Raw genomic sequence first — 22928 nt, 5'->3', positions numbered from 1 at the left:
AGATATAATAATTGGTGTTCATGTGAAACTGTACTAGCTCATGAGCCAAAGATTGCCGCTGTTGTAAACAGAATTGAGTTCCAGATGGTTTCTCTGACATCACGGCGGCCATATATTTGTGTCCTCGAAAGGACACATGTACATTTATGGTATCTCCATACTAAGCTTTATAAATTTGCGTGGAAAGCTTCGGCAAATAACTTGCGAACGGTACACCGCACAGACCTGAAACTTGGAGAAATTGTTTATCTATTTATCGTCTAGTGTATTTGAAATTCATAGCTTATGTAGTTGAATGGTTTCGAATTTATTTTTTGATTGCGTGACAGTGAAAACCAGCAATACGATTATTTATTCATTTAAATTGATTTTTACTGAAACCTATTCATACGACGAAATAAGTAAAAAGCATCCAGCTATAGCTGCTTTAATCAAAATTTCGTTTTCAATTCATTCAGGTCAGAGTCGTGGCAGCGGACTTTACTGGATCGATCCAAACGGTGGCTCAACAGATGACTCGTTCCAGGCTTTTTGCGACATGGACACTGAGCGTGGAGGTTGGACCTTATTTGCCACCAAGGTTTCTCCTAGTTTCAGAGGTTTCATCAAAACTGGATTCTCAGCATTGGCCGCCAAAACTAAGTTCGCAGATGCCGCGAGTCATATCCACCCTGCCATGGGGGACTGGGAAGAAGTCATGTTCCGGTTTAGTGACGTCAACACCATCCGGGTTATTTACAACAGGAAGGCAGGCGCACCACAAAACAACAAAAAAGAGTTCGAAGAGTTCTTAATGGGAAAAACTGCTTCGTTGATGAAGGACGTACATGGGTTTTACAAGTACAGCCCAGCAGATAATAACAAGAGAAGTCCCGCTCAAGGTTTTGCCACAATATCTAAGTTGCACTTCTATTCTAACCATGCGATTTCGGAATGGTACGCTGGCACAGACAAGTGGCTTAATATGTGGACCGGCCCCGACTCCACAAACAACTACGTCACTTCCGACGACAGCAGGGCGCGTGGCACCAAGTGTATCGCGGGCTACTGTTATCTGAACAAACCAATCTGGGTGATGGTGCGATAGAAACAAACTGAAAAGTTTGCCTTAGGTGCTGTGCTGTTATGTTAAAATAAGGTGTTGGGATTTATAGCAAACTGTGATATGATAAGCGAGAAGAGCAACCTTGGATGCTTTAACTCTGTAACGGGATGAAATAAAACTGTTTCCACAGTTACTTGTTTGTTATTTTTATCCTTCCATCTGGCTTAGATGTATCTTTTATTTCCATTGTTTTTCATAACACTTCAAGTCGCGTTTAGGGGTCGCTACTAGTTTTGGAGGGTCGCCACCGTAGCGAAAGCCCTTCCGGATTTGCTAAAGACAGTGAAATTTATTCCCGTACTCTTTAAAGATTGCTTCTTTCCGGGGGCTTATTTGGGTTGCCTTAACCATCATTTTGGAGATAAGCGTCTAATCGGCAAAATCGTTTTATTTTTTGTTGCAATTTGGTTTCATAAAGATAAGCCCAGATTTTAGCAACTAAAAACGTTTTTGAATAGTATCAAATCAGCAACCCTTTTCCTTGTAAGTTTCATTTACCAAAGTTTACCATTCCGAAAGTTTAGTTTCATTATGATATAGTGTATACAATGTGTCATGGTATAGAGAAAACTGTGAAATGATAGAGAAATCGCGCAGAAGCCGCCCTTGTGTGGTATCCACTGACAAGAACTGGAAAAAGAAAATAGAAAGAATGATCAATGTCAGTGATGCTAACGCTTTCTCGCTGCCAAAAAAAATATTCTATTTTAAATCAATGATTAGTTGTTCCCTTGTAAGATAATAACTCCTGGCTGCTGTACCGCGATTAGCTTCTTCTCTCTTTTTGACTGGAATTCTGGCAGGAAGTATTGCGGAGAACATATTCTCGTCCGCAGAGCCGCTTGTCCCTCTCAGCCGGCTGAGCCTGTGCACGAGAAACAATTGGCTTTGGGGACACATGATTTGATTGGCTAGCTAATAATAAAGTGAGTTTTAAACTTAGCCAATCAAGTCAACAGTTTCAAACTCTCGGAGAACAAAGGGATTTTATAACTGTTCATTTAATTGATTGGTTCTTTTTTTTAAATCCAGCCAATCAAATCATGTATCCCCAGAGCCACTTGTTTCTCGTGCACAGGCTTCGCCGGCTTAGAGAGACAAGCGGCTCTGGGAACGAGAATGCCGAGAACAGGGATCGGGGAACTCGGCCAAGTCTTCAGCTTTAGTAGTGCGAGTCGCGATCCCGGCCGCGGGCACGAGTCTCGATACGGGTCGCGAGGTGAAAGAGGATGCTGATCCAGTGTCGCCTTCCGTCCCACAGAAAAACCGACACGTGAAAGCGTGACATCTTAGTAACGCAACTCTATTGTCAACCTTCAAGTCACACAAATGTCATTGCCAATCCAAATAAACCTTGGAGTGAATATTTTTATTCGAACACGTTTCTATTGACTCTGTATTCTTAGAGGATTACCTTTGTCGAAAATTACGCAAGATCCGCTTCGATTATTTTTATAAATTCACACCCATATGAGAAATATCAGGAGCCCATCAATTAAGAAATGAGAAAGACTAGTAAAAAGAAGGTAAAATAGGAAAACTTTGATCGTTGTTTTGTACTGAAGCAACTCATCAACTAAATTATCATAATAAAGACAGTCTAGCTACTTGCTCATGCCGTTTTTTCTCGTTTGACTATAGAGTAAACATCATTCCCGGCTTAAAAATATACTATATCGCCAAGTTCTTTCATTGTAAGCAAAACTTTTACATAGGAGAGGTAGCTAAAATGTTTCGTTTGCTTTTTGTGTTAATTTTGGTTTTTATCTTGCATTCTTTTGCAAACACTCGAAACCAATCGACCAAAAAGGTAATTTGAAATTTGACCTCTTAAAAGTTGAAGGACATTTATTCTTTGTGGACGATTTGGTCTTACAACTGGAAACTTAATTTTGGCAATTTTACATTGCCGCGCGCTTTGTAAGAAATGTTCAATTTGCTCTCAGAGCTCCGACATTCTCGATATTTATGCGACAGGGGTTTATTTTTCAGGCTTCTGTAAATGGGACACAGCAAAACCAATGTGGAAAGTCGACCATGAAAGAATGCTTTAATTGTCGCGACGGTGAGGAAAAAATGCTTTTAGAATCTTTGTCGTATTTCACGCTTGTGTTGCAGACTAATAATATTTTTTCCTTCTCCGTTTTAGGTAGAGACGGTAGGGATGGGCAAAACGGTAAGCAATAATTATTTGAGATAGTCTATTTTTAGGGGGAGGTGTAAAGGTTCGTGGATCGACGGATTCGGTCTAATAGCGCGCCCGGAAAGCGAATTTTTGCGAGTCATTGAGTGGATTCACGGATTTCGAAAATACTGTAGATCTCGGATTAGATTAGAATTTTGGCGCGGATTTCGGACTTTTCATGTCAGGAATCTCTGATCGCGGATAGTACATAGTAATAGTGGTCATTTGACGGACTTAGCAGGTTTCTGTACCCCTATTCACCCCCTTCCTTTTTGAGCTGGAAGTATTTTTACTGACAAGAGCATTTCTCTTTTTATTTCAGGTAAAGATGGTCGGGATGGGCATTTATTTTCTAAGTTTTACAAACTTCTTCATTTCAGTTTTCGATCGAAGAAAAATTTCAGTATTGATTCGGACTTTAATCTGCTAAGATGCTCCATGCATACGTTCGAATAAACAGACAGTCAGTGACATTCAATGGCAAAATATTTATTTATTGAACTCTGCTTAATCAACGTCTTTTACACTAAGCTCAAAACAGCGACTTTTTTCTTTTGTACCAAGGTCTTCAAGGAAAAGACGGTCGTGACGGACGCGACGGGAAAAATGGACTGAAGGTTGGAAATAACACTGAGATGTTGTAAAACGAAAGAACTGATATATTTAACGTTACGTTATGAAAACCTGCCCCATAGAAAAGTTAGACTAGTTCTTTTCCTTTGAGTTACAGTAAATCTTAGCTATTAATGCGTTTATGACGCTATTCAGGCTCAAAATGAAAACATCACTTCTATAAACTTCCGGATTTATATAAATGTGAGAAACCTATGGTACACCAAGACAATCTCTCCTAGTTGATGATTTTCGTTTTTCTAATCACATGTCTGCAGGGTAATGTATCGATATTTTTTGAAGAATTTACTGAGATGTGACGGTGAAGGCAGCAAAATCTTCCAAGCAGCTGAAGATCAGAGTGAAGTCTTTCAAAGGGACACTGTCACCAGTTTCACTTCAAAAACTCAAGAGCCTAAAGATATATGGAAACAAGAGAGATCCTCTCATGATGGAAACTACGAATAGCGGTCCAATTTTGTTAAAAATCACCATGCAAGTGTACTGAAGAGATGACTGTGATGCCATCAGAAATTTTAGATCTCAACTTGAAAAGTCAGGCTGACTTTTTCAAGTTTTGTCCTTGTGAAGAGGAAAAACACCTGGAAATTATAATGGCTTCCTTCTTCCTTCAACGAAAATTTACTTTATATCTCTATATTGATGTACTAGGTAGATTTCATGAACGAGATGATCCATTCGCCAATGTTGTACTTTTTTAATTCCTGTTATTTTGTTCTTGACAAACCGTTCACAGTCAAATGTAACACAGTACCCTAATTCTACAGCTTCTGAACTTAAAGTGAGTGCTTACCATTGCAAAAGAAAAGCCGGCTTTATTCTCGGAACATGGACAAGAATAATTCTTGGTATTCTTCTGCAGATTAAAATGAGGTTTCCGAGAAATATTCAGTGACTCGCTAATAACATGCACTGTTTTTTTACTGATAACGCATTCTTTGTTTGCTGATACTTTCATGTTAGGGCAAAAAAGGCGAACCTGGCTCATCATCAAATCCTTCCCATGGTGCAATCAAGTTCAGTTACACCGCTGACACTTGTTCTCTACATACCGCTGGCACGGTTCGCTACAGTTCTTCCCAGAATGCTTTACAGCTCTGTGATGGAAGCGCTTGGTTATCAGTACTGACTGCTGGGAAAGGTCACGTGGCCTCTAACCCAGGCCGTCACTGTTTGGATATTTTAAATTCAGGTGAGTTTCTAATGGAGCAGAAAGTTAAACACGCGCCTTTTGAAATCATCAAATAATGTTACTAACGAGAATATTTACATTCATTATAGATGCAAATTTTTATTGAAACCTATTCATAATTAAGACGAAATAAGTAAAAACCAGCATCCCGCTATAATTATTTTTTTAATCAGAGTTAGTTTTCCATTTGTTCAGGTCAGAGTCGTGGCAGCGGATTTTACTGGATCGATCCAAACGGTGGCTCAACAGATGACTCGTTCCAGGCTTTTTGTGACATGAACACTGAGCGTGGAGGTTGGACCCTAGTTGCCACAAAGGTCTCCCCAAGCTTCCCCTTCATCAAAACTGGATTTTCAACATTGGCCGCCAAAACTAAGTACGCAGATGCCGCGAGTCATATCCACCCTGACATGCGGGACTGGGAAGAGGTTATGTTTCGCTTTGCTGACGTCAATACCATTCGGGTTATTTACAACAGGAAAGCAGGCGCACCACAGAAAGACAAAAGTGACTTTGACGAGTTCTTAATGGGAAAATCTGCTACCTATATGGACAAGAAGGTGTACGGATTTTACAAGTACAGCCCCGCAGATCACAACAAGAGAACACCCGCTGTGGGGTTTGGCACAATAACCAGATTGGCTATCGGTTCAACCCGTGGAATTTCGGAATTTTTTGCGGACTCTGACAAGTGGCTTGACATGTGGCATCATGCTGACGGCTCAAACAGCTACGTCACTTCCGACGACAGCAGGGCGCGTGGCACCAAGTGTATCGCGGGCTACTGTTATCTGAACAAACCAATCTGGGTGATGGTGCGATAGAAATAAACTTTAGCTGAAAACTAAGCCATGCACTGTCAAGCTAACATAAGGTGAAGGTGTCTTAAGTAAAATGTGTAAAGATAGAGAAGACTATCAAGTCGCTTTTGTATCGCAACATGAGCTAGTAAAAATGCTTTTAAAAACTGTGTTACTGGTTACGAAATAAATGGCTTTTTAACAATTCTAGTCTGAGATATTTTTTATTCTGTTATTATTTAAAGAGAAAATAACTCTTTCCTAATTTTACTTAATCACTTATGATTATCCTTTTTCCACTTTTTTTTCGAAGTGCTGCAATCTGTTCCATTCTTTTTTTTTACTTTTTACTAGGCGTTCCGTTTTTCTATCAAACAGTTATTATAAATGTTCTAGAGCTCAAGACAATAACTCCTCGCTTCATCGGGTATTGTGGCGTATTTTGCGGGCTAAAATAAGAACTTCAGCGGGCTAGAATATATTTTAACCCGCTGCCGTGAATCAATCAGAAACAAGAAAATAACGAAAACAGTCAATCAAAACTGGATACCATTCAACTGTTCGCGCCGTTTTCATTGTTTGCTCTCAGCACTTCAAGCGCCGTTTGAATAAAAGCGCTTTCAACTTCTCACATTTATTTTATCTTCATAGCGTCAGAAATGTATGGCTATTAAACCTACCGAGAAAGAAAAATTTAAATTTTCTCAGCTTGTTCAAGAGAAACAACAGAAATTAGAAGAAGAATTCAGGTGGCAAACTGAATTTAATTGTGGAAAATTGTCTTTGTCGAGCGAAGCCCGCAAATTACAGGCAATCTATTCGCCAAACTGCCAGTACAGTTTATTATAAAATTGAATTTTAACACTTCTAAATGACTATTTCTGTGCGTTCTATATAATTCTGTTATATTGTACCTTTTAGGGCCAGTACTATGATGTTTTCTCTTGTTATATTATTCCCACAAAGTTCTAAGAAGAAGTTGAGCGCTATAATGCTGGGGATGTAACTACGCTCTTTTGTTAGTTTGAGACTGATCTCAGTTGAGTCGTCGTAATCGCTCAAGCCCTCAGTTTTTTTATATATCTTTGTTTTCCTTTTTATTTTATTGCTTTTGCAAAACTGTTTGTATTATGGTCATGCAAAGTACACAGAGGTACACTTGTTGTTATCCTCTGTGTTTCAATTAAAGCAGTTTGTTGAAAAATTCTCTAACATAATAACCTTGATAATAAAATGATAACCTTGATGGCGGGAAAAAATGAAAATTTATTTTTACTTTTCCATGTCACACAGGGGCAGATACCCTTTAAAAGAATGCGTGCATGCATCGTGATCGAGCTGGAATTTGGAGAGTTGGTGGTCTTTGTATATAGGAAAACCGAAGAATTCGGATAAAAACCCTCCCGCCGGAGCAAGGACGACAAACTCAAACTTACCAACAATGAAGCATTTCTCATAACCACAAATATATTATGAAAAAATACAGCGAGAGCCTCAATGAGATATTGAAACCTACAACATGCACTGCTTATAGCTTTAAAAACTGAAACATCGTGTAAGACGCTAATACTGAAACGCAACTCCAAATACGGGGAAACATTAATACAGTCTAGCCACTGGTTCATGCTGTTGTAACCCTTTTAAGTATAAATATTATTTTTTTGCGTTAAAACCAATGATTTATCGATGAGCTCTTTCGCTGTAGCAGACACTTGGAATGGAAGTTAAAATAACTCGCTTGGTTTATTTGCTGATTTTGGTTTTTATCTTCCGTTGTTTTGCAAGTACACCGAACAAGTCGACTAAAAAGGCAAGTTTAATGTTGACCTATGAAAAGTTGAGGGGCAAATTATTTTGTCTATAGTTGATTTATTCTTGTAAAGGGTGGCTTTTACAAGGCATAAGGATAAGCAGCAAGCACAAGAAGAACGAAGTGTGCTTGTGCTTGTGGCACTGGGAAACAGGATAAAAATAATGAGCGTGTTTGCCTTCTTATTCACTTATGCTTAGACTCGGGCTTGAGCTTGAGCTTGTCCTTATGAAAATCAGCCTTAAATAAATTTTGTTGCAATACTTCATTTCCGCAAGGGATCTTAAAAATGTTCAACTGTCTTTTCGAGCCTTGGTATTAATAGAGCGGGTTTATTTTTAAGGTTTCTGCAAATGGCACACAGCAAATCCAGTGTGAAAAGCCTTTCTTGAAAAAATGCTGCATGTGTCGCGACGGTGAGAACGAAAAATTATGTTTTTGGAATCCAGTGTTATTTAGTTAGTGTTTTCTCGCGTTGAGTTTTATATCTCTGGTATATTTTCTTGTTCCTTTTTTTTTTTTCAGGAAAAGACGGTCGGGATGGCAGAAACGGTATCGTAAATAAATAAATATTGTATTGTTGGCAAGAGTTGAAGCTTATCCGCAGTGTTCGAGAAATTAATTATTTTTCAGTGGCAGGCAATTGTCTTTTTAACTCAGCTTTCTTTTTCCAAGTTGTAATGTGATCATTATACGGTTTGTAATATAGTTAATATAGTTTATTGTAATGTAATATAATATATATAATATACATAATATTGCTATATAATATAGTTTGTTGTAATGTGATTATTATAGTTTCGATTGAAGAAAATAAATCAACAGTCTACATTTTAAGAATTTCTTCCAGGCTTTTCTTCCCAAGATAAAAATTACAAAAATGTTTCAGTTTTCTCCCATCGCAACTCAGCTTAAGTTACAGGCGAGAATTTGACTTTTTTCTGTTGACCTCGAGCTCGCTACTACTAAGTTCTCTAATAAATAAAAAAAGAGTGAAAGAATCTCCTTTATTTCTCTCTTGATTAAAGGAAAAGATGGCCATGATGGAGGCGACGGAAAAACCGGAGTGAAGGTTGGTGACAAAACATGAACGTCGAGTTTCATTGTTTCTGTTTTTAAACTTCCTTAGCTAAGCACAAGAAAATAAATAATCGAAGAAATCATCGTTTCGCAAACTAACTTGGATGTAATGAACGTTTCACTTTCAGGGCCAAAAAGGTGAGCCTGGTTTATCAGGTAAACAACCGCATGGTGCGATCACTGACACCGCTGACAACTGCACAATGCGTACCGCTGGCACTGTGCGTTACAGTAATTCCCAGAGTTCTTTGCAACTTTGTGATGAAAGCGCTTGGTTGTCATTGGTGACTGCTGGGAAGGATCACGTGGCTAATAAACAAGGCCGTCAATGTTTGGATATTTTAAAATCAGGTGAGTTTCAAATAGAATACGAATTAGATAAGGTCATGTACTTCATGTCCCGCCAAAATTCGCGCGAAAAGATAAGCTCCAAAATAATCTTACTTATTTTTTTTTTTTTTTTTTTTTTTTTAATTTTTTCCTTTATTGATATTTACACACTTAGCATTACATAGGTGATTGGAATAAAAAAAAGTAACAAGTGTTAATTTACAATTAAGTAACAGATGATAATATTTTCCATATAGCAAGTTTACATCAATAGTTTGGACTTTTAATAATCGAAATTAATACACGCAACAAAAAGAAATAAGCAACAAACACACGAAAAAAAAAAAGCGAATCTAGCACTATAATTCCTTACTTATTATCTGGGAGAATATATCCACTTCTTTTCGAAATATCTTTTCTTATTAATTTTCTTTTCAGTTTCATATTTAGTAAGTATTTTGTTCTGATAACCTTGAATTTTAGGATATGTTTGGTTTCTTCTGCAGTCCCACAAAAACAATTTTCCAATAATAATAAAATAATTTAGTAAATCAAGTGAAGGGCATTGTTTTGATATTATTCCAAACAAAACGTTTTGCAAAGTAAGACGAACTGCTTGATTTGATAAGAGGTACCAGTAAGATTCAAAATCATTCCAAAACTGCCTGACGCGGGAGCACTGGTAAAAAAAGTGATACAAAGTTTCTGGTTCCGCCTCACAGAAAGTACATAAATCATTTGTTCTGTAACCAATTTTGTGTAATTTCGTGTTCGTGTAAAGAATATTGTTAAGTAGTTTGTACTGAAAGGCCTTTACATATGATTCGAGTACAACGGAATGAGGTAATGTGAAAAATTCTCGTAGTTGATCATCCGAAATATTGAAATCGCTTTTCCATTTATGAACAATATTAGGAGGCTGTGCTTTGTTCATAACAAGAAGCGAATAATAATCTTTTGATTTCTTTTTCTTCACGTCGAAGATGTTGTGGTCAATGAAAAATGAAGGAGATGTAAGTGGCGGGCATGCATATCTACCTTTTGAAAGGTTGAGTATAGAGTGGCGAAGGCCTGCCCATTGTAAAAAATTAGTTTTACTTATTTTATATGAAACGCGGTCAAAGGAGTCAATATTGTTTAAATTGAATAGCAGATCCTTTATACAGATGATTCCAGATTCAACATAATTTTTGTAATAAACAGGCTTGTTGTCTATTCGTATTTCTTTGTTATTCCAAATGATGTTTTGCCAGTTCCTTTCGGTAGCAAAATTTTCGCGGAATTGCGACCACCACAATAACAGTTCACGATAAAACTGGGAAGAGATTGTATAATCGTTAACATCGTAGTTACAATTAAAAAAGAAAAGACCCCCAATGGATTTTAATTGGTGTTTTAAGTACTGCTTCCATGTTCCATCATTGCCATAAAATATTCGTTTTAGCCATGCTAATCTTAAAGATTTAACCATGCTCTCTAGGTCGATCATTTTTAGGCCACCTTTCCCATATTCATTTATTGCTGACAAGCGTGTTACTTTGTCTGTTCCTTTCCACAGGAATTTAAATAGCAATTGATTCAATTGTTTAACCAATTCGTTAGGTGTGGGCAAAAGCGAGCATGTGTAAACAAATTTTGGGATTAGAAATCTGAGAAATGATTTTATAATTGTCACCTTTCCGTAAATTGATAGGCCTCTTGAGGACCAAATGTTGATAAGCTTTTTGATGCTGTCCAATCTTTCAATGAAATTCTTTTCTTTAAGCAGTTTCTGATCATAAGTGAAATACACTCCAAGGGCCTTAATCGGTTCATTCGGCCATTTGATTCCGAAGGGTTTCGTTTTGTTTTCCTTAGATGATCCAATCCACATGCCTTCGGTTTTTGTACAGTTTATCTCAAGTCCCGAAATCGCTTTAAAACTATCCAATAACTCAAACAATGTTTCTGCTGAATTAATGTCTGAGAGCACTGCAGTTGTATCATCTGCATATTGTAAAAGCTTAGTTTCCTCGTTCTCGATCATTATTCCTTTAATACTTTTGTTTTGACGCATAGCGATTGCCAGAGTTTCAACGACTAATATAAAAAGGTAAGGGAAGAGTGGATCTCCCTGCCGGACACCTCGCTCGAGCGTAAAATATCGTGAAGCAGTACCATTGTTAATGGTGCAGCTTTGTATGTTTTTATAAAACGTTTTGACCCAGCGAATGAAGTCTGGGCCAAAATTAAAAGCTTCTAGGCATTTCAAAAGAAAATCCCACTCTACACTGTCAAAAGCTTTTTTGAAATCAATAAAAATCATGAGGCCTGGGATGTTTTCTTCGACAGTGTAGTCCATTACATCGTAAATAGATCGAATAGTTTCGCCTATAAAGCGATCCTTGACGTATCCTGTCTGGTTGTGATGAATAATCTCGGGTAAAACATTTTTAATTCTTGAAGCTATTACTTTTGACATAATTTTCGTATCAACATTAACAAGGGAAATTGGGCGCCAATTTTCAAGGAGTGAGCGATCTTTTCCTTTCTTCTCGATAAGAGTGATCACCGCTTGTTTTTGGGAGCAGGACAACTCACCTTTTTCAAAACACTCATTTGCACATCTTATAAAACTGTCGCCAATTAGAGGCCAGAATTTTTTATAGAATTCAATAGGAATGCCATCGTTTCCTGGTGTTTTGTTATCGCGAAAGCTATCAAGGAGACAAGAACATTCTTCTAGCGAGATTTTACCCTCACACGCTCTTTTCTGTTCCTCGGAAAGTTTTGGTATATTTAAATCACCTAAAAAGGTGGACCTTTTTAGGGCAATGTCTGGATCGTTATTGCCACTTTTATATAAATCACAATAAAAACGTTCCTGTTCCCTTAAAATGTAAGTCGGATCTGTGTTAATTGCACCATTAATGTATAATTTTCGTATACATTTCTTGACATGATTTCTTTTCTCTAAGTTCAAGAAATATTTTGTACTTTTTTCACCATGTTCGTGCCATCGGGCACGTGCACGTATAATTATTCCTTTTGTTTTCTCTTCATAGAATGCTTCTAGTTTTTCCCGAGCTGCGTGATAGTGAAAAGTGTTGGAATCACTTAACGTTTTATCTAATGTTTTCTTTGCCTTGTCGAGTTCATTTTGAAGATTTCTTTCTTTCTCGACCCTTTCTTTCGCTCTCTTTTTCGAATGCAATATAGTATGCGCTCTAATGTTATATTTAATCCAATCCCAAGCGCTACGGTCGTCTGAAAGTTCTGTTTGTCCTTCTGCCGTCCAAATTGGAATCATTTTCGTAACACTATCTACATATTCTTTATCTGTAAGAAAGGAACAGTTCATCTTCTAAAAACCAGGGCCTTTAAGCTCTTTATCTATCTCTTCAAATTCTAAGGCAATTGCGTCATGATCTGTTCTTATGGCAGCGACTATATCAGTTGATTTTACAAGATCGTTTAAATTATTCGAAATTAGCCAATAATCCAGACGACAAAAAACTCTGGGGGATTTTTGACTCCACGTAAAACGTAACGTAATCTTACTTATGATAAAGCGCATTTTTTTATTTATTTCACCACAGGTAAAAAATTTGAATAACAACTTTTGCGTGCGCAAAAAAACATTCAACATTTTCTTTTACCACAATTTCATTTTTCATTCGGCGTTCAGTTCAGAGTCGTGGTAACGGACTTTACTGGATCGATCCAAACGGTGGCTCAACAGATGACTCGTTCCAGGCTTTTTGCGACATGGAAACTGAGCGCTAAAACTAAATACGCAGATGCCGCGAGTCATATCCACCCTGACGTCAACAACATCCGGGTCATTTACAACAGGAAGGCAGGCGCACCGCAAAACGGTAAAACACAGTTCGAGACGTTCTTAATGAGGGAAATCACTTCATCCGAAGTCTAAGGACGTGTATGGATTTTACAAGTACAGCCCAACAGATCATAACACGCGAACTCCTGCTGTGAGTTTTGCCACAATATCCAGATTGGCACTCGATTCAGACTATGGTATCTCGGAATGGCATTATGGCACTGATAAGTGGATTGACATGTGGACTGGTCTTGATGACAGACCCAATTACGTCACTTCCGACGATAGCAAGGCAGTTGGAAACAAGTGTATCGCGGGCTACTGTTATCTGAACAAACCAATCTGGGTGATGGTGCGATAGAAACAAACTTTAGTTTAAAACTTAGGAAAGACGCTTTCAGGTTAAAATAAGGTGTAAGGGGATGTAACGATATAGCAAACGTAAGGAAAAAATAATGAAATATTTGAAGCAAATTGTTAAATTTAAGGGATCCTTAACTTTTGTATCTGGAAAAAATAAAAACTTGTTCAGCTGTTTTTCATCACGCTCTCCGTGCTTTTTTTTTTGCGTAAGGACTAGACTAGTTTTCCTTAATAAAATTTTAACAAAAGACCGTTTAAGTTAACGTTTTAACAACAGTTTGAGGTATTGAGTAATCAATCAGCTATAAAAGGAGAAGGTGTTTTTTAAATAAACCAGAGGGACATCTTGCCTGAATAAATGCCGATAGTGAACAGCTTAGAAATACTGGTGATCAATTTAAACTTACAGTAAAGCTAGAGTACAACACAGACAACAACAGCCACTTTACTTGCACCCTTAATGAAATGAAATTTAAAATTAAAAGAAGAATAAAAATAAAGAACTTGGACATAATCAATAAGGAAATATCTTCGAGTACTGAACATATTATCTGTGGGAGGCGCGGTGGCCTAATGGTTAGCGCGCTCGACTCCGAGTCGAACGGCCCGGGTTCGAGGCCTGGCCGGGGCGCTGCGTTGTGTTCTTGGGCAAGACACTTTACTCTCATAGTGCCTCTCTCCACCCAGGTGTATAAATGGGTACCGGCGAATTTACTGCATCCCATCCAGGGGGGAGTAGCAATGCTCCTAGTCGCTTAATGCTACGGAAACCGGGATAAGCTCCGGCTGTATGGGCCTCATGGCTCGGAGACAGACTTTACCTTTTACTGAACATATTATCTAGTATTTCTGAGCTGTTCACTATCGGCGTTAATTTAGTAAACAAGACTTTTAAAACAGATACAAGGTGAAAAAAATCATTTGTAATGTCTTCTTTCCCAAATGAACATATATATACATAGCCTTTGTTTTCAATGGCAAGCGGCCCGAGACTTCAGTCTTGTACTCGTCCCATTCCCTTCAAAGGAGAAGAGGGATTAAAGGACTAGGACTAGCCTTGTGAGTGACGATAAAGTCGGTTGCCCATTCACTAAAACAAAGTATTCATTACACCTTACTTGACATTCATTGTGACGATATATGTATAAAAATAGAACTGCTCAACATTCAACTGATTTATTATGACAAAGATCTCCTAGCTCGGTCGCACCGTATTTTTCCTGTTTCGGTTTTGTGTAAAGAAAATAAGCAACAACAAAAACCGGGTAATGGAAAGCGAGTCAAAATATTTCGGTTTTTTGCCTTGATTTTGATTCTTTTTTTAATTTGGCTTGTACGTTTTGTTGTTTTTCTGAAGTTTCGAAGGAAGTAAGTTTTAAAATGTCACTGGATAATGCAATTCCCAAAAAATAAAAGAAAGGCAGTCACTGTCACGCTACTTTAAAATGCGAAAACAGAATTGTTTGTTCTCTCGTGCCTATGCTTGGGGCTTGTGAGGACGGCATAAGAGTCAGAGTGTATTCCTTATTATGCTCTTCTTTTTTTGCTTTGCGCAGTTAAAACCAGCCTTAATGGAACACTTACTGTAAGAGCACACTCAAGTTGTGGTCCTAGCCCCAGACAACTTTAAATTGTTAACCCCCTAGTAAGAGAAAATCTTTAATAAAGGCACACTCAGTTGTGTCCCAGCTTCATGCATGCACACCAAGCAGATTTGGAAAAGATGAAGCGGCGACTAGCGCTCAGTTCTTGAACGCCGTTGTGTTCTTGTCGCGACGTGGAAGTTGCAAAATGCAGCTGTGATCTGACAATGTCAGAACCAGAAGTAGAAATGAAAGAAGGGCCCAAAGTATTTCCAGCCTGCACAAGGATTTCTAGCTGTTGTTTCATGCCGTTTAGCGGCGTGAAACAGGCGGAGATCTTTCTGCATTCGCGCGTTCTGCGTTGTTCCACGTCACAACCAGAACGCAACGGCGTTTAAGAACTGCGCGCTAGTCGTCGACAGGGCTGTCGGTTTGTTTTCCATTCCGCGCTCCGCCACGTCCTCGCTTGCTGCTGCGTTCTTCTGCTCACAACACTAAATTGTAACTTCGCATAAGAGATCGCTCAATGGATCTTTCCTTCCATGCACAGGCAACTTAGACCATCCTAGCACATGTCAACATGGAAACGAGATAGTTTTTTCCACACGGACGATCTTCGACTCTGCTCCGAGTAAAGAGATTTCATGATTCTAAAGAGGATACTAACAAATGGGAAAATATTAGTGGAAAAGGCTTTACGAAAATTCTTTTACAAAATTGCGCGTTGCTTTTCGGCGTTGCTTTTTTGGCATGTCAACATGAAAACGAGATAGACTTTCCACAAGTCGACTTTTGACTCTGCGCGTGGCTTTTTGGCGTGGGGTCGCGTTTGGGTTGGCATTGCTATGGAAACTTACACGGTGCGTGACTTTTGGTCATAATATAGCTTATTGAATAAATAAAGAAGCGATACAGTGAATCTTAATGTGTGACCGAGTGAATTTATTTGTTCAATGTACCTCTCCCCATTTGCTCTGTGTTTTTTTTTGGTCAGAATTCGGTAAAATTTGTCGTCTTCTCAAGTAATGCTGCCACATTTTGTGAAAAAAGGAAAGATAGAGATCTCATAGTTCTTTCACCGAAACAAGCCTCTTTACGCCTCACTTATTATCCATTGTGATTGTTATTAATTGTTTTTAGCATTCGATTTACCATAACAAATCAAGTCTAGCTACTTGGTCGTGCCGTTTTTTCGTGTTCGAGTGTGAGTATACGGTAAGCAAATAGAAAATATTGATTTCTTTCACTAAAGCGAAATCCTGACGAAGGAAAAGGCAGTTAAAATGTTTCGCTTATTTTTTACTTTCGTTTTGTTTTTTACCTTGCGTTCTTTGACAAACGCTCAGAATGAATCGACCAACAAGGCAAGTTTGTAGCCGAAAAGTTAACGGGCATATTTTCTGTAGACGATTCGATTTCGCGACTCATTCTTTCATTATTCACTGTGAATTCTAGAACTCCGAGCGCGTTAAATATGCTTTCTGGCGGTTTTACGGTATCATTTTTTGGTTATTTAGGTTTCTGCAAACGCGACACAGCAAAACCAGTGTAAGAAGTCTACCTTGAAAGAATGCTGCAACGGTCGCGACGGTGAGAACAAAAAATAATGCTTTTAATTAGAACCCTCGATGTTTTCACCTTTCCTCGTGTTTTCGTACCTATGGCAATTTTTCCTTCTTTATTTTAGGTAGAGACGGTAGGGATGGTCAAAACGGTGAGAATAGTTATTTACTAACGCAGTTTTTCGATTTCAAGACCCGCGGAAGATGACTCACGCTTCGTAAACTGGAAACTCCAAAAGGCGTCTCGCTCAGATAACCAAACTCGACAAAGCAGTTAAAATATATTTCAATAGTGGCAAACATAAGATAACTGTAAGTCTGATCTTCTAACTGCCTGAGTAACCTCAGTTTATCGAAAAATCGCCTAGAACAATTCAATAAATCATTTTGCATATGTTTTAAGATTCTTGAAAATCGCAGTTTTGGCTAAGACTATATACTATTTCGCCGAAGAGCGTTTTATCGAGAATAAACCTTTAGAGGTATTCACGATTTTTATTCAGTCTTCTCTCAATCCAAGGTCTCCCTGGAAAAGATGGCCGTGATGGACGCGACGGGAGAAACGGAGTGAAGGTTGGTAAAAATTCTGTTGGATAAATACGCCCCAGAAAACTTTTGAAACGTAAAATCTTTTTAAATAATAAATCCCAACCCACCCCCTTCCCTCCAAACTGAATAAGTTGAAAGTGGCCAAGGCTTAGTTTGTTTTGCTTTTTTTTTAATTTACGGGGTTAGAATTTTTTGTCGTTTTTTTTTTTTCCTTTTTTAGGGCCAAAAAGGCGAACGCGGTTTACCAGGAAAACCCCAACATGGAGCAATCAAGTTTAGTGACACCGCTGAGAACTGTTCACTGCATACCGCTGGCACCGTCCGTTACAATTCTTCCCAGAATGCTCTAGAGCTCTGTGATGGAAGCGCATGGTTGCCATTGGTGACCGCTGGGAAAGGTCAGGTTGCCAATAACCCAGGCCGTCACTGTTTAGATATTTTAAATTTAGGTGAGTTCACGCGTAATTTGAAATCGCGCTCAAACATACATCGAATAATGTTATTCATTAAATTCGTTATTCATTTAGGCAAAAATTATTACCGAAATGTGTTTCCATTCCACTATAATTTTTTTTACTTTTATCACTGTTTCATCTTAAATTTGCTCAGGTCAGAGTCGTGGCAGCGGATTTTACTGGATCGATCCAAACGGTGGCTCAACGGATGACTCGTTCCAGGCATTTTGCGACATGGAAACTGAGCTTGGAGGTTGGACCCTAGTTGCCACAAAGGTCTCCACAAGCTTCCTCTTCATCAAAACTGTATTCTCGTCAATGGCCGCCAAAACTAAGTACGCAGATGCCGCGAGTCATATCCACCCTGACATGGGGGACTGGGAAGAAGTTATGTTCCGGTTTGCTGACGTCAACACCATCCGGGTCATTTACAACAGGAAGGCGGGCGCACCACAAAACGACAAAACAGAGTTCGAGAAGTTCTTAATGGGGACATCTGGATCGTTCATTAAGAACGTGTACGGGTTTTACAAGTACAGCCCAGCAGATAATAACAAGAGAAGTCCCGCTGTGGGTTTCGCCACAATATCCAGATTGCACTTATATTCAAACAGAGGGATTGGGGAACTCCACGCTGGCACTGACAAGTGGCTTGATATGTGGCATGGTGCTGACCCCTCAAACAACTACGTCACTTCTGACGACAGCAAGGCGCTTGGCACCAAGTGTATCGCGGGCTACTGTTATCTGAACAAACCAATCTGGGTAATGGTGCCATAGAAACAAACTGAAAACTTTAAGCCTAAGGTGCTGTCAAGTTAAAACAAGGTGTTGGGGATTAGAACAAATTGTGATCATGAGAAGAGCAAGCTTGGTCAATGTAAAGGATGAAATAAAAATGTTTCAACAGTTACTTGTTTGTTCTTTTTATCTTCCCATGTGGTTAAGATGTATCTGTTATTTCCAATGTTTCTCATAACACTTCAAGTCGCGTTTGGGGGTTGCGACTTGTTTCGGAGGGTCGCCACGGTAGCGAAAGGCCTTCCGGATTTGTTAAAGACAGTGACTTATTTTTTCAAAAGACAGCCGTTACTATCAGAGCTATACAACGCTTCTTTTGAGAGTTTTTAAATTCTGCTTTTTATCATTCGAGTTGCCTTGACCATCATTTAGGAAGTAAGCGTCTAATTGGCAAAATCGTCTTTTTTTATTGCAATTTGGTTTCATAAAAGACAAGAACATTGAGAAGCTTGAGAAGCTTAAAATCGGGCGCTTTGCCTTGAAAGGCAGGGTTCAGTACAGCAGAAACCACGAAGCAGTTACTTAAGTAGCACTCAGTCCGACTGTGTTTGTGTAAGTCACAGGGCTTGCATGAGCTGTATTAGTGTGCATAATATAATATCTAGAACGTTGTCGAGATTGCATTATTACTTAACGACATGATGGTTTCAATTTATAAATGTATTTCACACAATACAAATAAACGATTGAAGTAGACGACTAGAAAATGTAAAGTTTTAAGACTTAGCAAAGTGCAGTGTATTGGTAATACTGTAAGGTGCGGTTTCACCTGAAGGTCGTGTGCTTTTCGGTATTTTCCAGGCATTGCACTTTGATGGGACAGTACTACAACTGTTTAACGGGGAACTACTATTGTCAAGAAAATGATCACAACTTGTTGATGAATGATTGAACATTTGTTTCATACCATTACTGTAATAGCAATTGATGAAGGCTTTTAGTCCTGAACTAAGGACTGGGAAATACTGAAACCCATTATCAGCCACCTTAAACGGAAATATCTTGTTGGTGTTTCAAGGAATCCAAGGAAACTTCACTCATCCCATGTATCTATGTATTGCGGTATTTTGTAATTTTTTGAGTGATTTTTGGGGATGTTTGGCAGGTGATAGTTTTTTTAAAAAGAATTAGTAAAATTTAGACAACTAAGAAATATTGAAAATTTAATGTGAATTTAACATTGGAATTTGAAGTTAGAAATTGGCAGACGGACACCAAACAGTCCCGTGACATCCTGGAGTGTTTTTGCATGGGGGTCAACTGTGTGATGATGTTTCCATTTTTTTCTTCAATCCCCACTGATAAAGAACTGTTGTTGGTGTTATGTTGGTGTTATCACATGTCAAGCCTTTAACAAGGTATGAAAGAACACAAGGATTTAAATTATTCTGGTGCTCAATTTTTGCGTAACTAAAATTAATGTTACTCAAATTCCTGATGGATTCTGTCTTAAACTGTTACGAGCTTAGTATTTCCAAATTATTGCATGTCAATGTAAGGCAAGACAAGACATGCCTTGGTTCTTATGTAATTCTCTTAAAAACATATAAGATATTGACTATAATTTTGTCTGTGCTATGGCAATTCACAGTGGGGTGGTCTTGATGTGTCTTTAAGTTGTGGACTGGACTGGACTGGTCTGGTAAAACGCGGACTAGTAAGACGCGGACTAGTAAAACGCGGACTTGTAAAACGCCTCTAGACACTTCCTTAGCCACAATCATCTTACGGCTCTCTACAATACATAATGTCTCAAAAAAACAGTAACCTCAGAAAGAAGTCAGAAGCAAATAAGGTCGAAAGACCGAATTTGAACATATAACGGCAAATGTTCTAATGTCACGAACGTAGGAGTCGTGTAGGCCCGTCACCTTTATTTATCACATACTGCCCCCAAATTAAAACAGTACCCTCAGAAAGAAGTCAGAAGCAAATAAGGTCGAAAGACCGAATTTAAACATTTAACGGCAAATATTCTAATGTCACGAACGTAGGAGTCGTGTAGGCCCGTCACCTTTATTTACCATTGACTGTTGATTTCTGGACGGGCCCCGTTCTACCTCGTGCGAGCAATACAAACGACTGCACTCAACAGACGTCAAGTAGTGGAAAGAAAGAAACATATGCACACAACTCATAGCATCAATCCCGTTGTTTTAGTAGGGGTTTGCAGAACGAACATGTGCTATACTGCAAAAACATCTCCACGCTAAAACAGACCATAGAGTGCTCAAAAAAGCTAGAAATATGCCGTCGAAGAAACACACAAGAGCTTCAAACACAAATTGTTTCGCTTGCTAAACCGTTTAGTTTTATCCGATTTACAAGCGCTTGTTTTACAAGTCCGCGTTCTACAAGTCCGTGCTTAACAAGCCCTCGTTTTACAAGTCCGCGTTTTACAAGTCCGCGTTTTACTAGTCCGCGTTTTACAAGTCCGCGTTTTACTAGTCCGCGTTTTACTAGTCCGCCTTTTACAAGTCCGCGTTTTACCTGAGTCCGCGTTTTACTAGTCCTCGTTTTACAAGTCCGCGCTTTACTAGTCCGCGTTATACTAGTCCTCGTTTTACAAGTCCGCGTTTTACTAGTCCGCGTTTTACTAGTCCAGTCCAGTCCTCGAAATACAGTATGCCAAAACTCCCCGCCCTCTAAAGATAAGTCCTTGACGGTTCTTGTCGTTTTTCGGTGCCTATTCATCTTCGGCATCTTTCTCATCCACCTCTCGTTCTGTCCTGTGTCTGTCATCACACGAAAGAAAAGCTGATTCTCAAAAAATCTGCCACAAAAGGAAATTGACAAAAACAATATGAAAACCATATATCGAAAGTTTCTTATTCTAAAATTTTATCATACGTCTTAATTCAGAGCTACAAAGAAGTTCCTCCTTTTGAGTTATTGATACTGTTCTTACAGTACCTCTTTCCACTAGCGAAATTTTATAAAATTCCTTCGCGGCGAAAAGGTAGCGCGAATCCAGAACAGACTCCAATCGAGAGTGGGTTAATTCTAGATTACTATTAATTAACTATTACAACATTCATTTTTAAAATAGTTTCCCAAGCCGACTAAGCTAACTAAACGTCGAGTGTATCTTTCAGTAAACAAAACATGCCGTTATGACGCCGGAAATCCAGCTCACGCATACTATACCCCGTGACTCACGCAAACCTCCGACTTACGTGCTACTACAGTCATTCCTTTCTAAACATTTTTTTTGACCACCACCGTACCTTTCTACCCAAAAAACTCATGAAACCGCCCGGTTTTAACCTGTTTTAACCTTTCAAAAATTAGAGCGTTCGAAACTAAATAAGATCTGTAATCACAAACAACATACAGCCGTTTACCAGCACTCTTTAAAACTCCTGAAACCCTTCAAAATCAGGCAAAATAAATCTTTGAAATAACCTTTATCAATGTTTCTTATTTTTTATTCAGTTCTATAAAATGCCTTTCATACACTACTGTCAAACAAAAATTTCAATTTCCTCAAAGTTTCAAGACAAAAGAATAACAAATATTTCGTGCACAATGTAATTTGATTAAGCCAATATTATCACGTCTAAAAATACTTCAAGCAATTCAGTGAAAACCCGTTTTTTTTTTCGTATCAACGAAAACCACTTTCGAATAATCAATACATGAAAATAACAATAAGATCAAAAGGAAGAAAGGAACCTTTCTAATTATTTGAAGACTTTCAAAGCCGTGATATTATGCATCCAATCCGCGATAAAATTTAATTACAACAAAATCCAAGTTCTCATTTTGAATTCCATTTTTTTCAGTTGATACCTTTATCCAACTTGTGAAAAATTCCATTCAAGTTCCTATTAATACTGTACATTCCCAATGTTTTGCTCGGGTCTTCAGAAGCGTCTTACTAACCAAATCTAAAATAATTCCAAAACATGCTGTACAAACATTCTACTCTTTGTGACAAACGACTTGACGACCAATTGTTCAGAGTGAAAATCGACACAGTTCTTGCTAAATAAAAAAAAAGTTTTACGGCGGAGTCAGGCTCAAAAAATATACCGCAAGATCACACCCCCATTCATAGTCAGAAACCAGCAAACCATCTAGTTTGCTAAAAAAAAACACTGCGTGACATCAATGACGTTACCTTTTTCATTTACAAAAATAACTTTAACTTGTCAAAGTAAGTGCAATTTCACAATGGTGAATATCAGTACAGTATGGGGCCCAGTTCTCGGCCGGGTCCAGTTCTCGGCCACTTTGTGTTTAACGCGTTTTTTCACACTCCAGTTGAATTAAAAGAAAAAGGTATTTCCTTCAAACGATAGACTGATTCATGTGCTTTAAGTATCTTGAGTTTGATCGTTCAATTCGATATAGAAAGCTCACACGTCGAGTTTACGCGGAGGTAGGTGAATTTGCATTCCCGAAAAATTTGTTTGTTTACGGCTCCTTAAAATTCATGGATGTAGTTAAATTCGTATTTTATCCAAAAGCCCCCACCATACGAGCTAATTTTTGGCATGTGAAACGTAGAATAATTCAGCTTTCTGCTTTAGTTAACTTTTCGTTGAACCGTTGTATTTTTTGGTCTTAATTTACTTCGAAATTTTTTCTTGCGACGTTTGCGTATTTGCCAGTTCTCGGCCACCCTGCTCGCTATCACAGCTTAGCGCTTGGTTTT

At 38.4% G+C, this 22928-nt stretch overlaps 4 protein-coding genes across 9 annotated transcripts in view; all 4 read left to right on the top strand.

The window, feature by feature from the left end:
- LOC144642793 (uncharacterized) overlaps positions 1-22928 on the top strand; it is a 59427-nt gene that overhangs the window by 25456 nt on the left and 11043 nt on the right. Inside the window, exons 10-11 of one of the 3 annotated variants that reach the window (XM_078501872.1) lie at positions 17233-17461; positions 17622-18295. In XM_078501872.1, coding sequence (XP_078357998.1) covers positions 17233-17461; positions 17622-18247 — 855 coding nt within the window. In that variant the 3' untranslated portion in view covers positions 18248-18295. Of the gene's footprint in view, positions 1-458; positions 1235-17232; positions 17462-17621; positions 18370-22928 lie in introns of those variants that run through there. The other 2 variants (XM_078501871.1, XM_078501874.1) reach the window with 2 other exon arrangements.
- Positions 1-22928, top strand: part of LOC144642787 (uncharacterized) — a 74094-nt gene that overhangs the window by 40215 nt on the left and 10951 nt on the right. The window contains exon 9 of the mRNA XM_078501859.1: positions 3864-3907. Within this exon, the coding sequence (XP_078357985.1) occupies positions 3864-3907 (44 nt within the window). The remainder of the gene's footprint in view (positions 1-3863; positions 3908-22928) is intronic.
- LOC144642839 (uncharacterized) lies at positions 3102-6102 on the top strand. Its single transcript, XM_078501940.1, has 3 exons — positions 3102-3170; positions 3255-5115; positions 5311-6102. Exon 3 carries the CDS (start codon positions 5391-5393, stop codon positions 5937-5939), a length of 549 nt encoding a protein of 182 aa, XP_078358066.1. The 5' UTR covers positions 3102-3170; positions 3255-5115; positions 5311-5390; the 3' UTR covers positions 5940-6102.
- Positions 7588-17045, top strand: LOC144642838 (uncharacterized). Of its 4 annotated transcripts, XR_013568786.1 has the most exons (8): positions 7588-7725; positions 8069-8141; positions 8251-8277; positions 8754-8797; positions 8934-9156; positions 16419-16491; positions 16589-16615; positions 16984-17045. XR_013568786.1 is itself a non-coding variant. In XM_078501939.1 (7 exons), exons 1-6 carry the CDS (start codon positions 7633-7635, stop codon positions 16451-16453), a joined length of 495 nt encoding a protein of 164 aa, XP_078358065.1. In that variant the 5' UTR covers positions 7588-7632; the 3' UTR covers positions 16454-16491; positions 16589-16961. The 4 variants fall into 4 exon arrangements, 3 of the variants coding, with proteins under 3 accessions (XP_078358065.1, XP_078358064.1, XP_078358063.1); XM_078501939.1 differs by lacking the exon at positions 16984-17045 and having other exon boundaries at positions 16589-16961; XM_078501938.1 differs by lacking the exon at positions 16984-17045 and having other exon boundaries at positions 16419-16961.

The sequence above is a fragment of the Oculina patagonica genome, chromosome 2, assembly GCF_052425735.1.
Source record: "Oculina patagonica isolate OP01 chromosome 2, crgOcupat, whole genome shotgun sequence".
Taxonomy (NCBI): domain Eukaryota; kingdom Metazoa; phylum Cnidaria; class Anthozoa; order Scleractinia; family Oculinidae; genus Oculina; species Oculina patagonica.
Note: the sequence above shows the minus strand (reverse complement) of the source record. Positions and strands in the feature narration are given on the sequence as shown.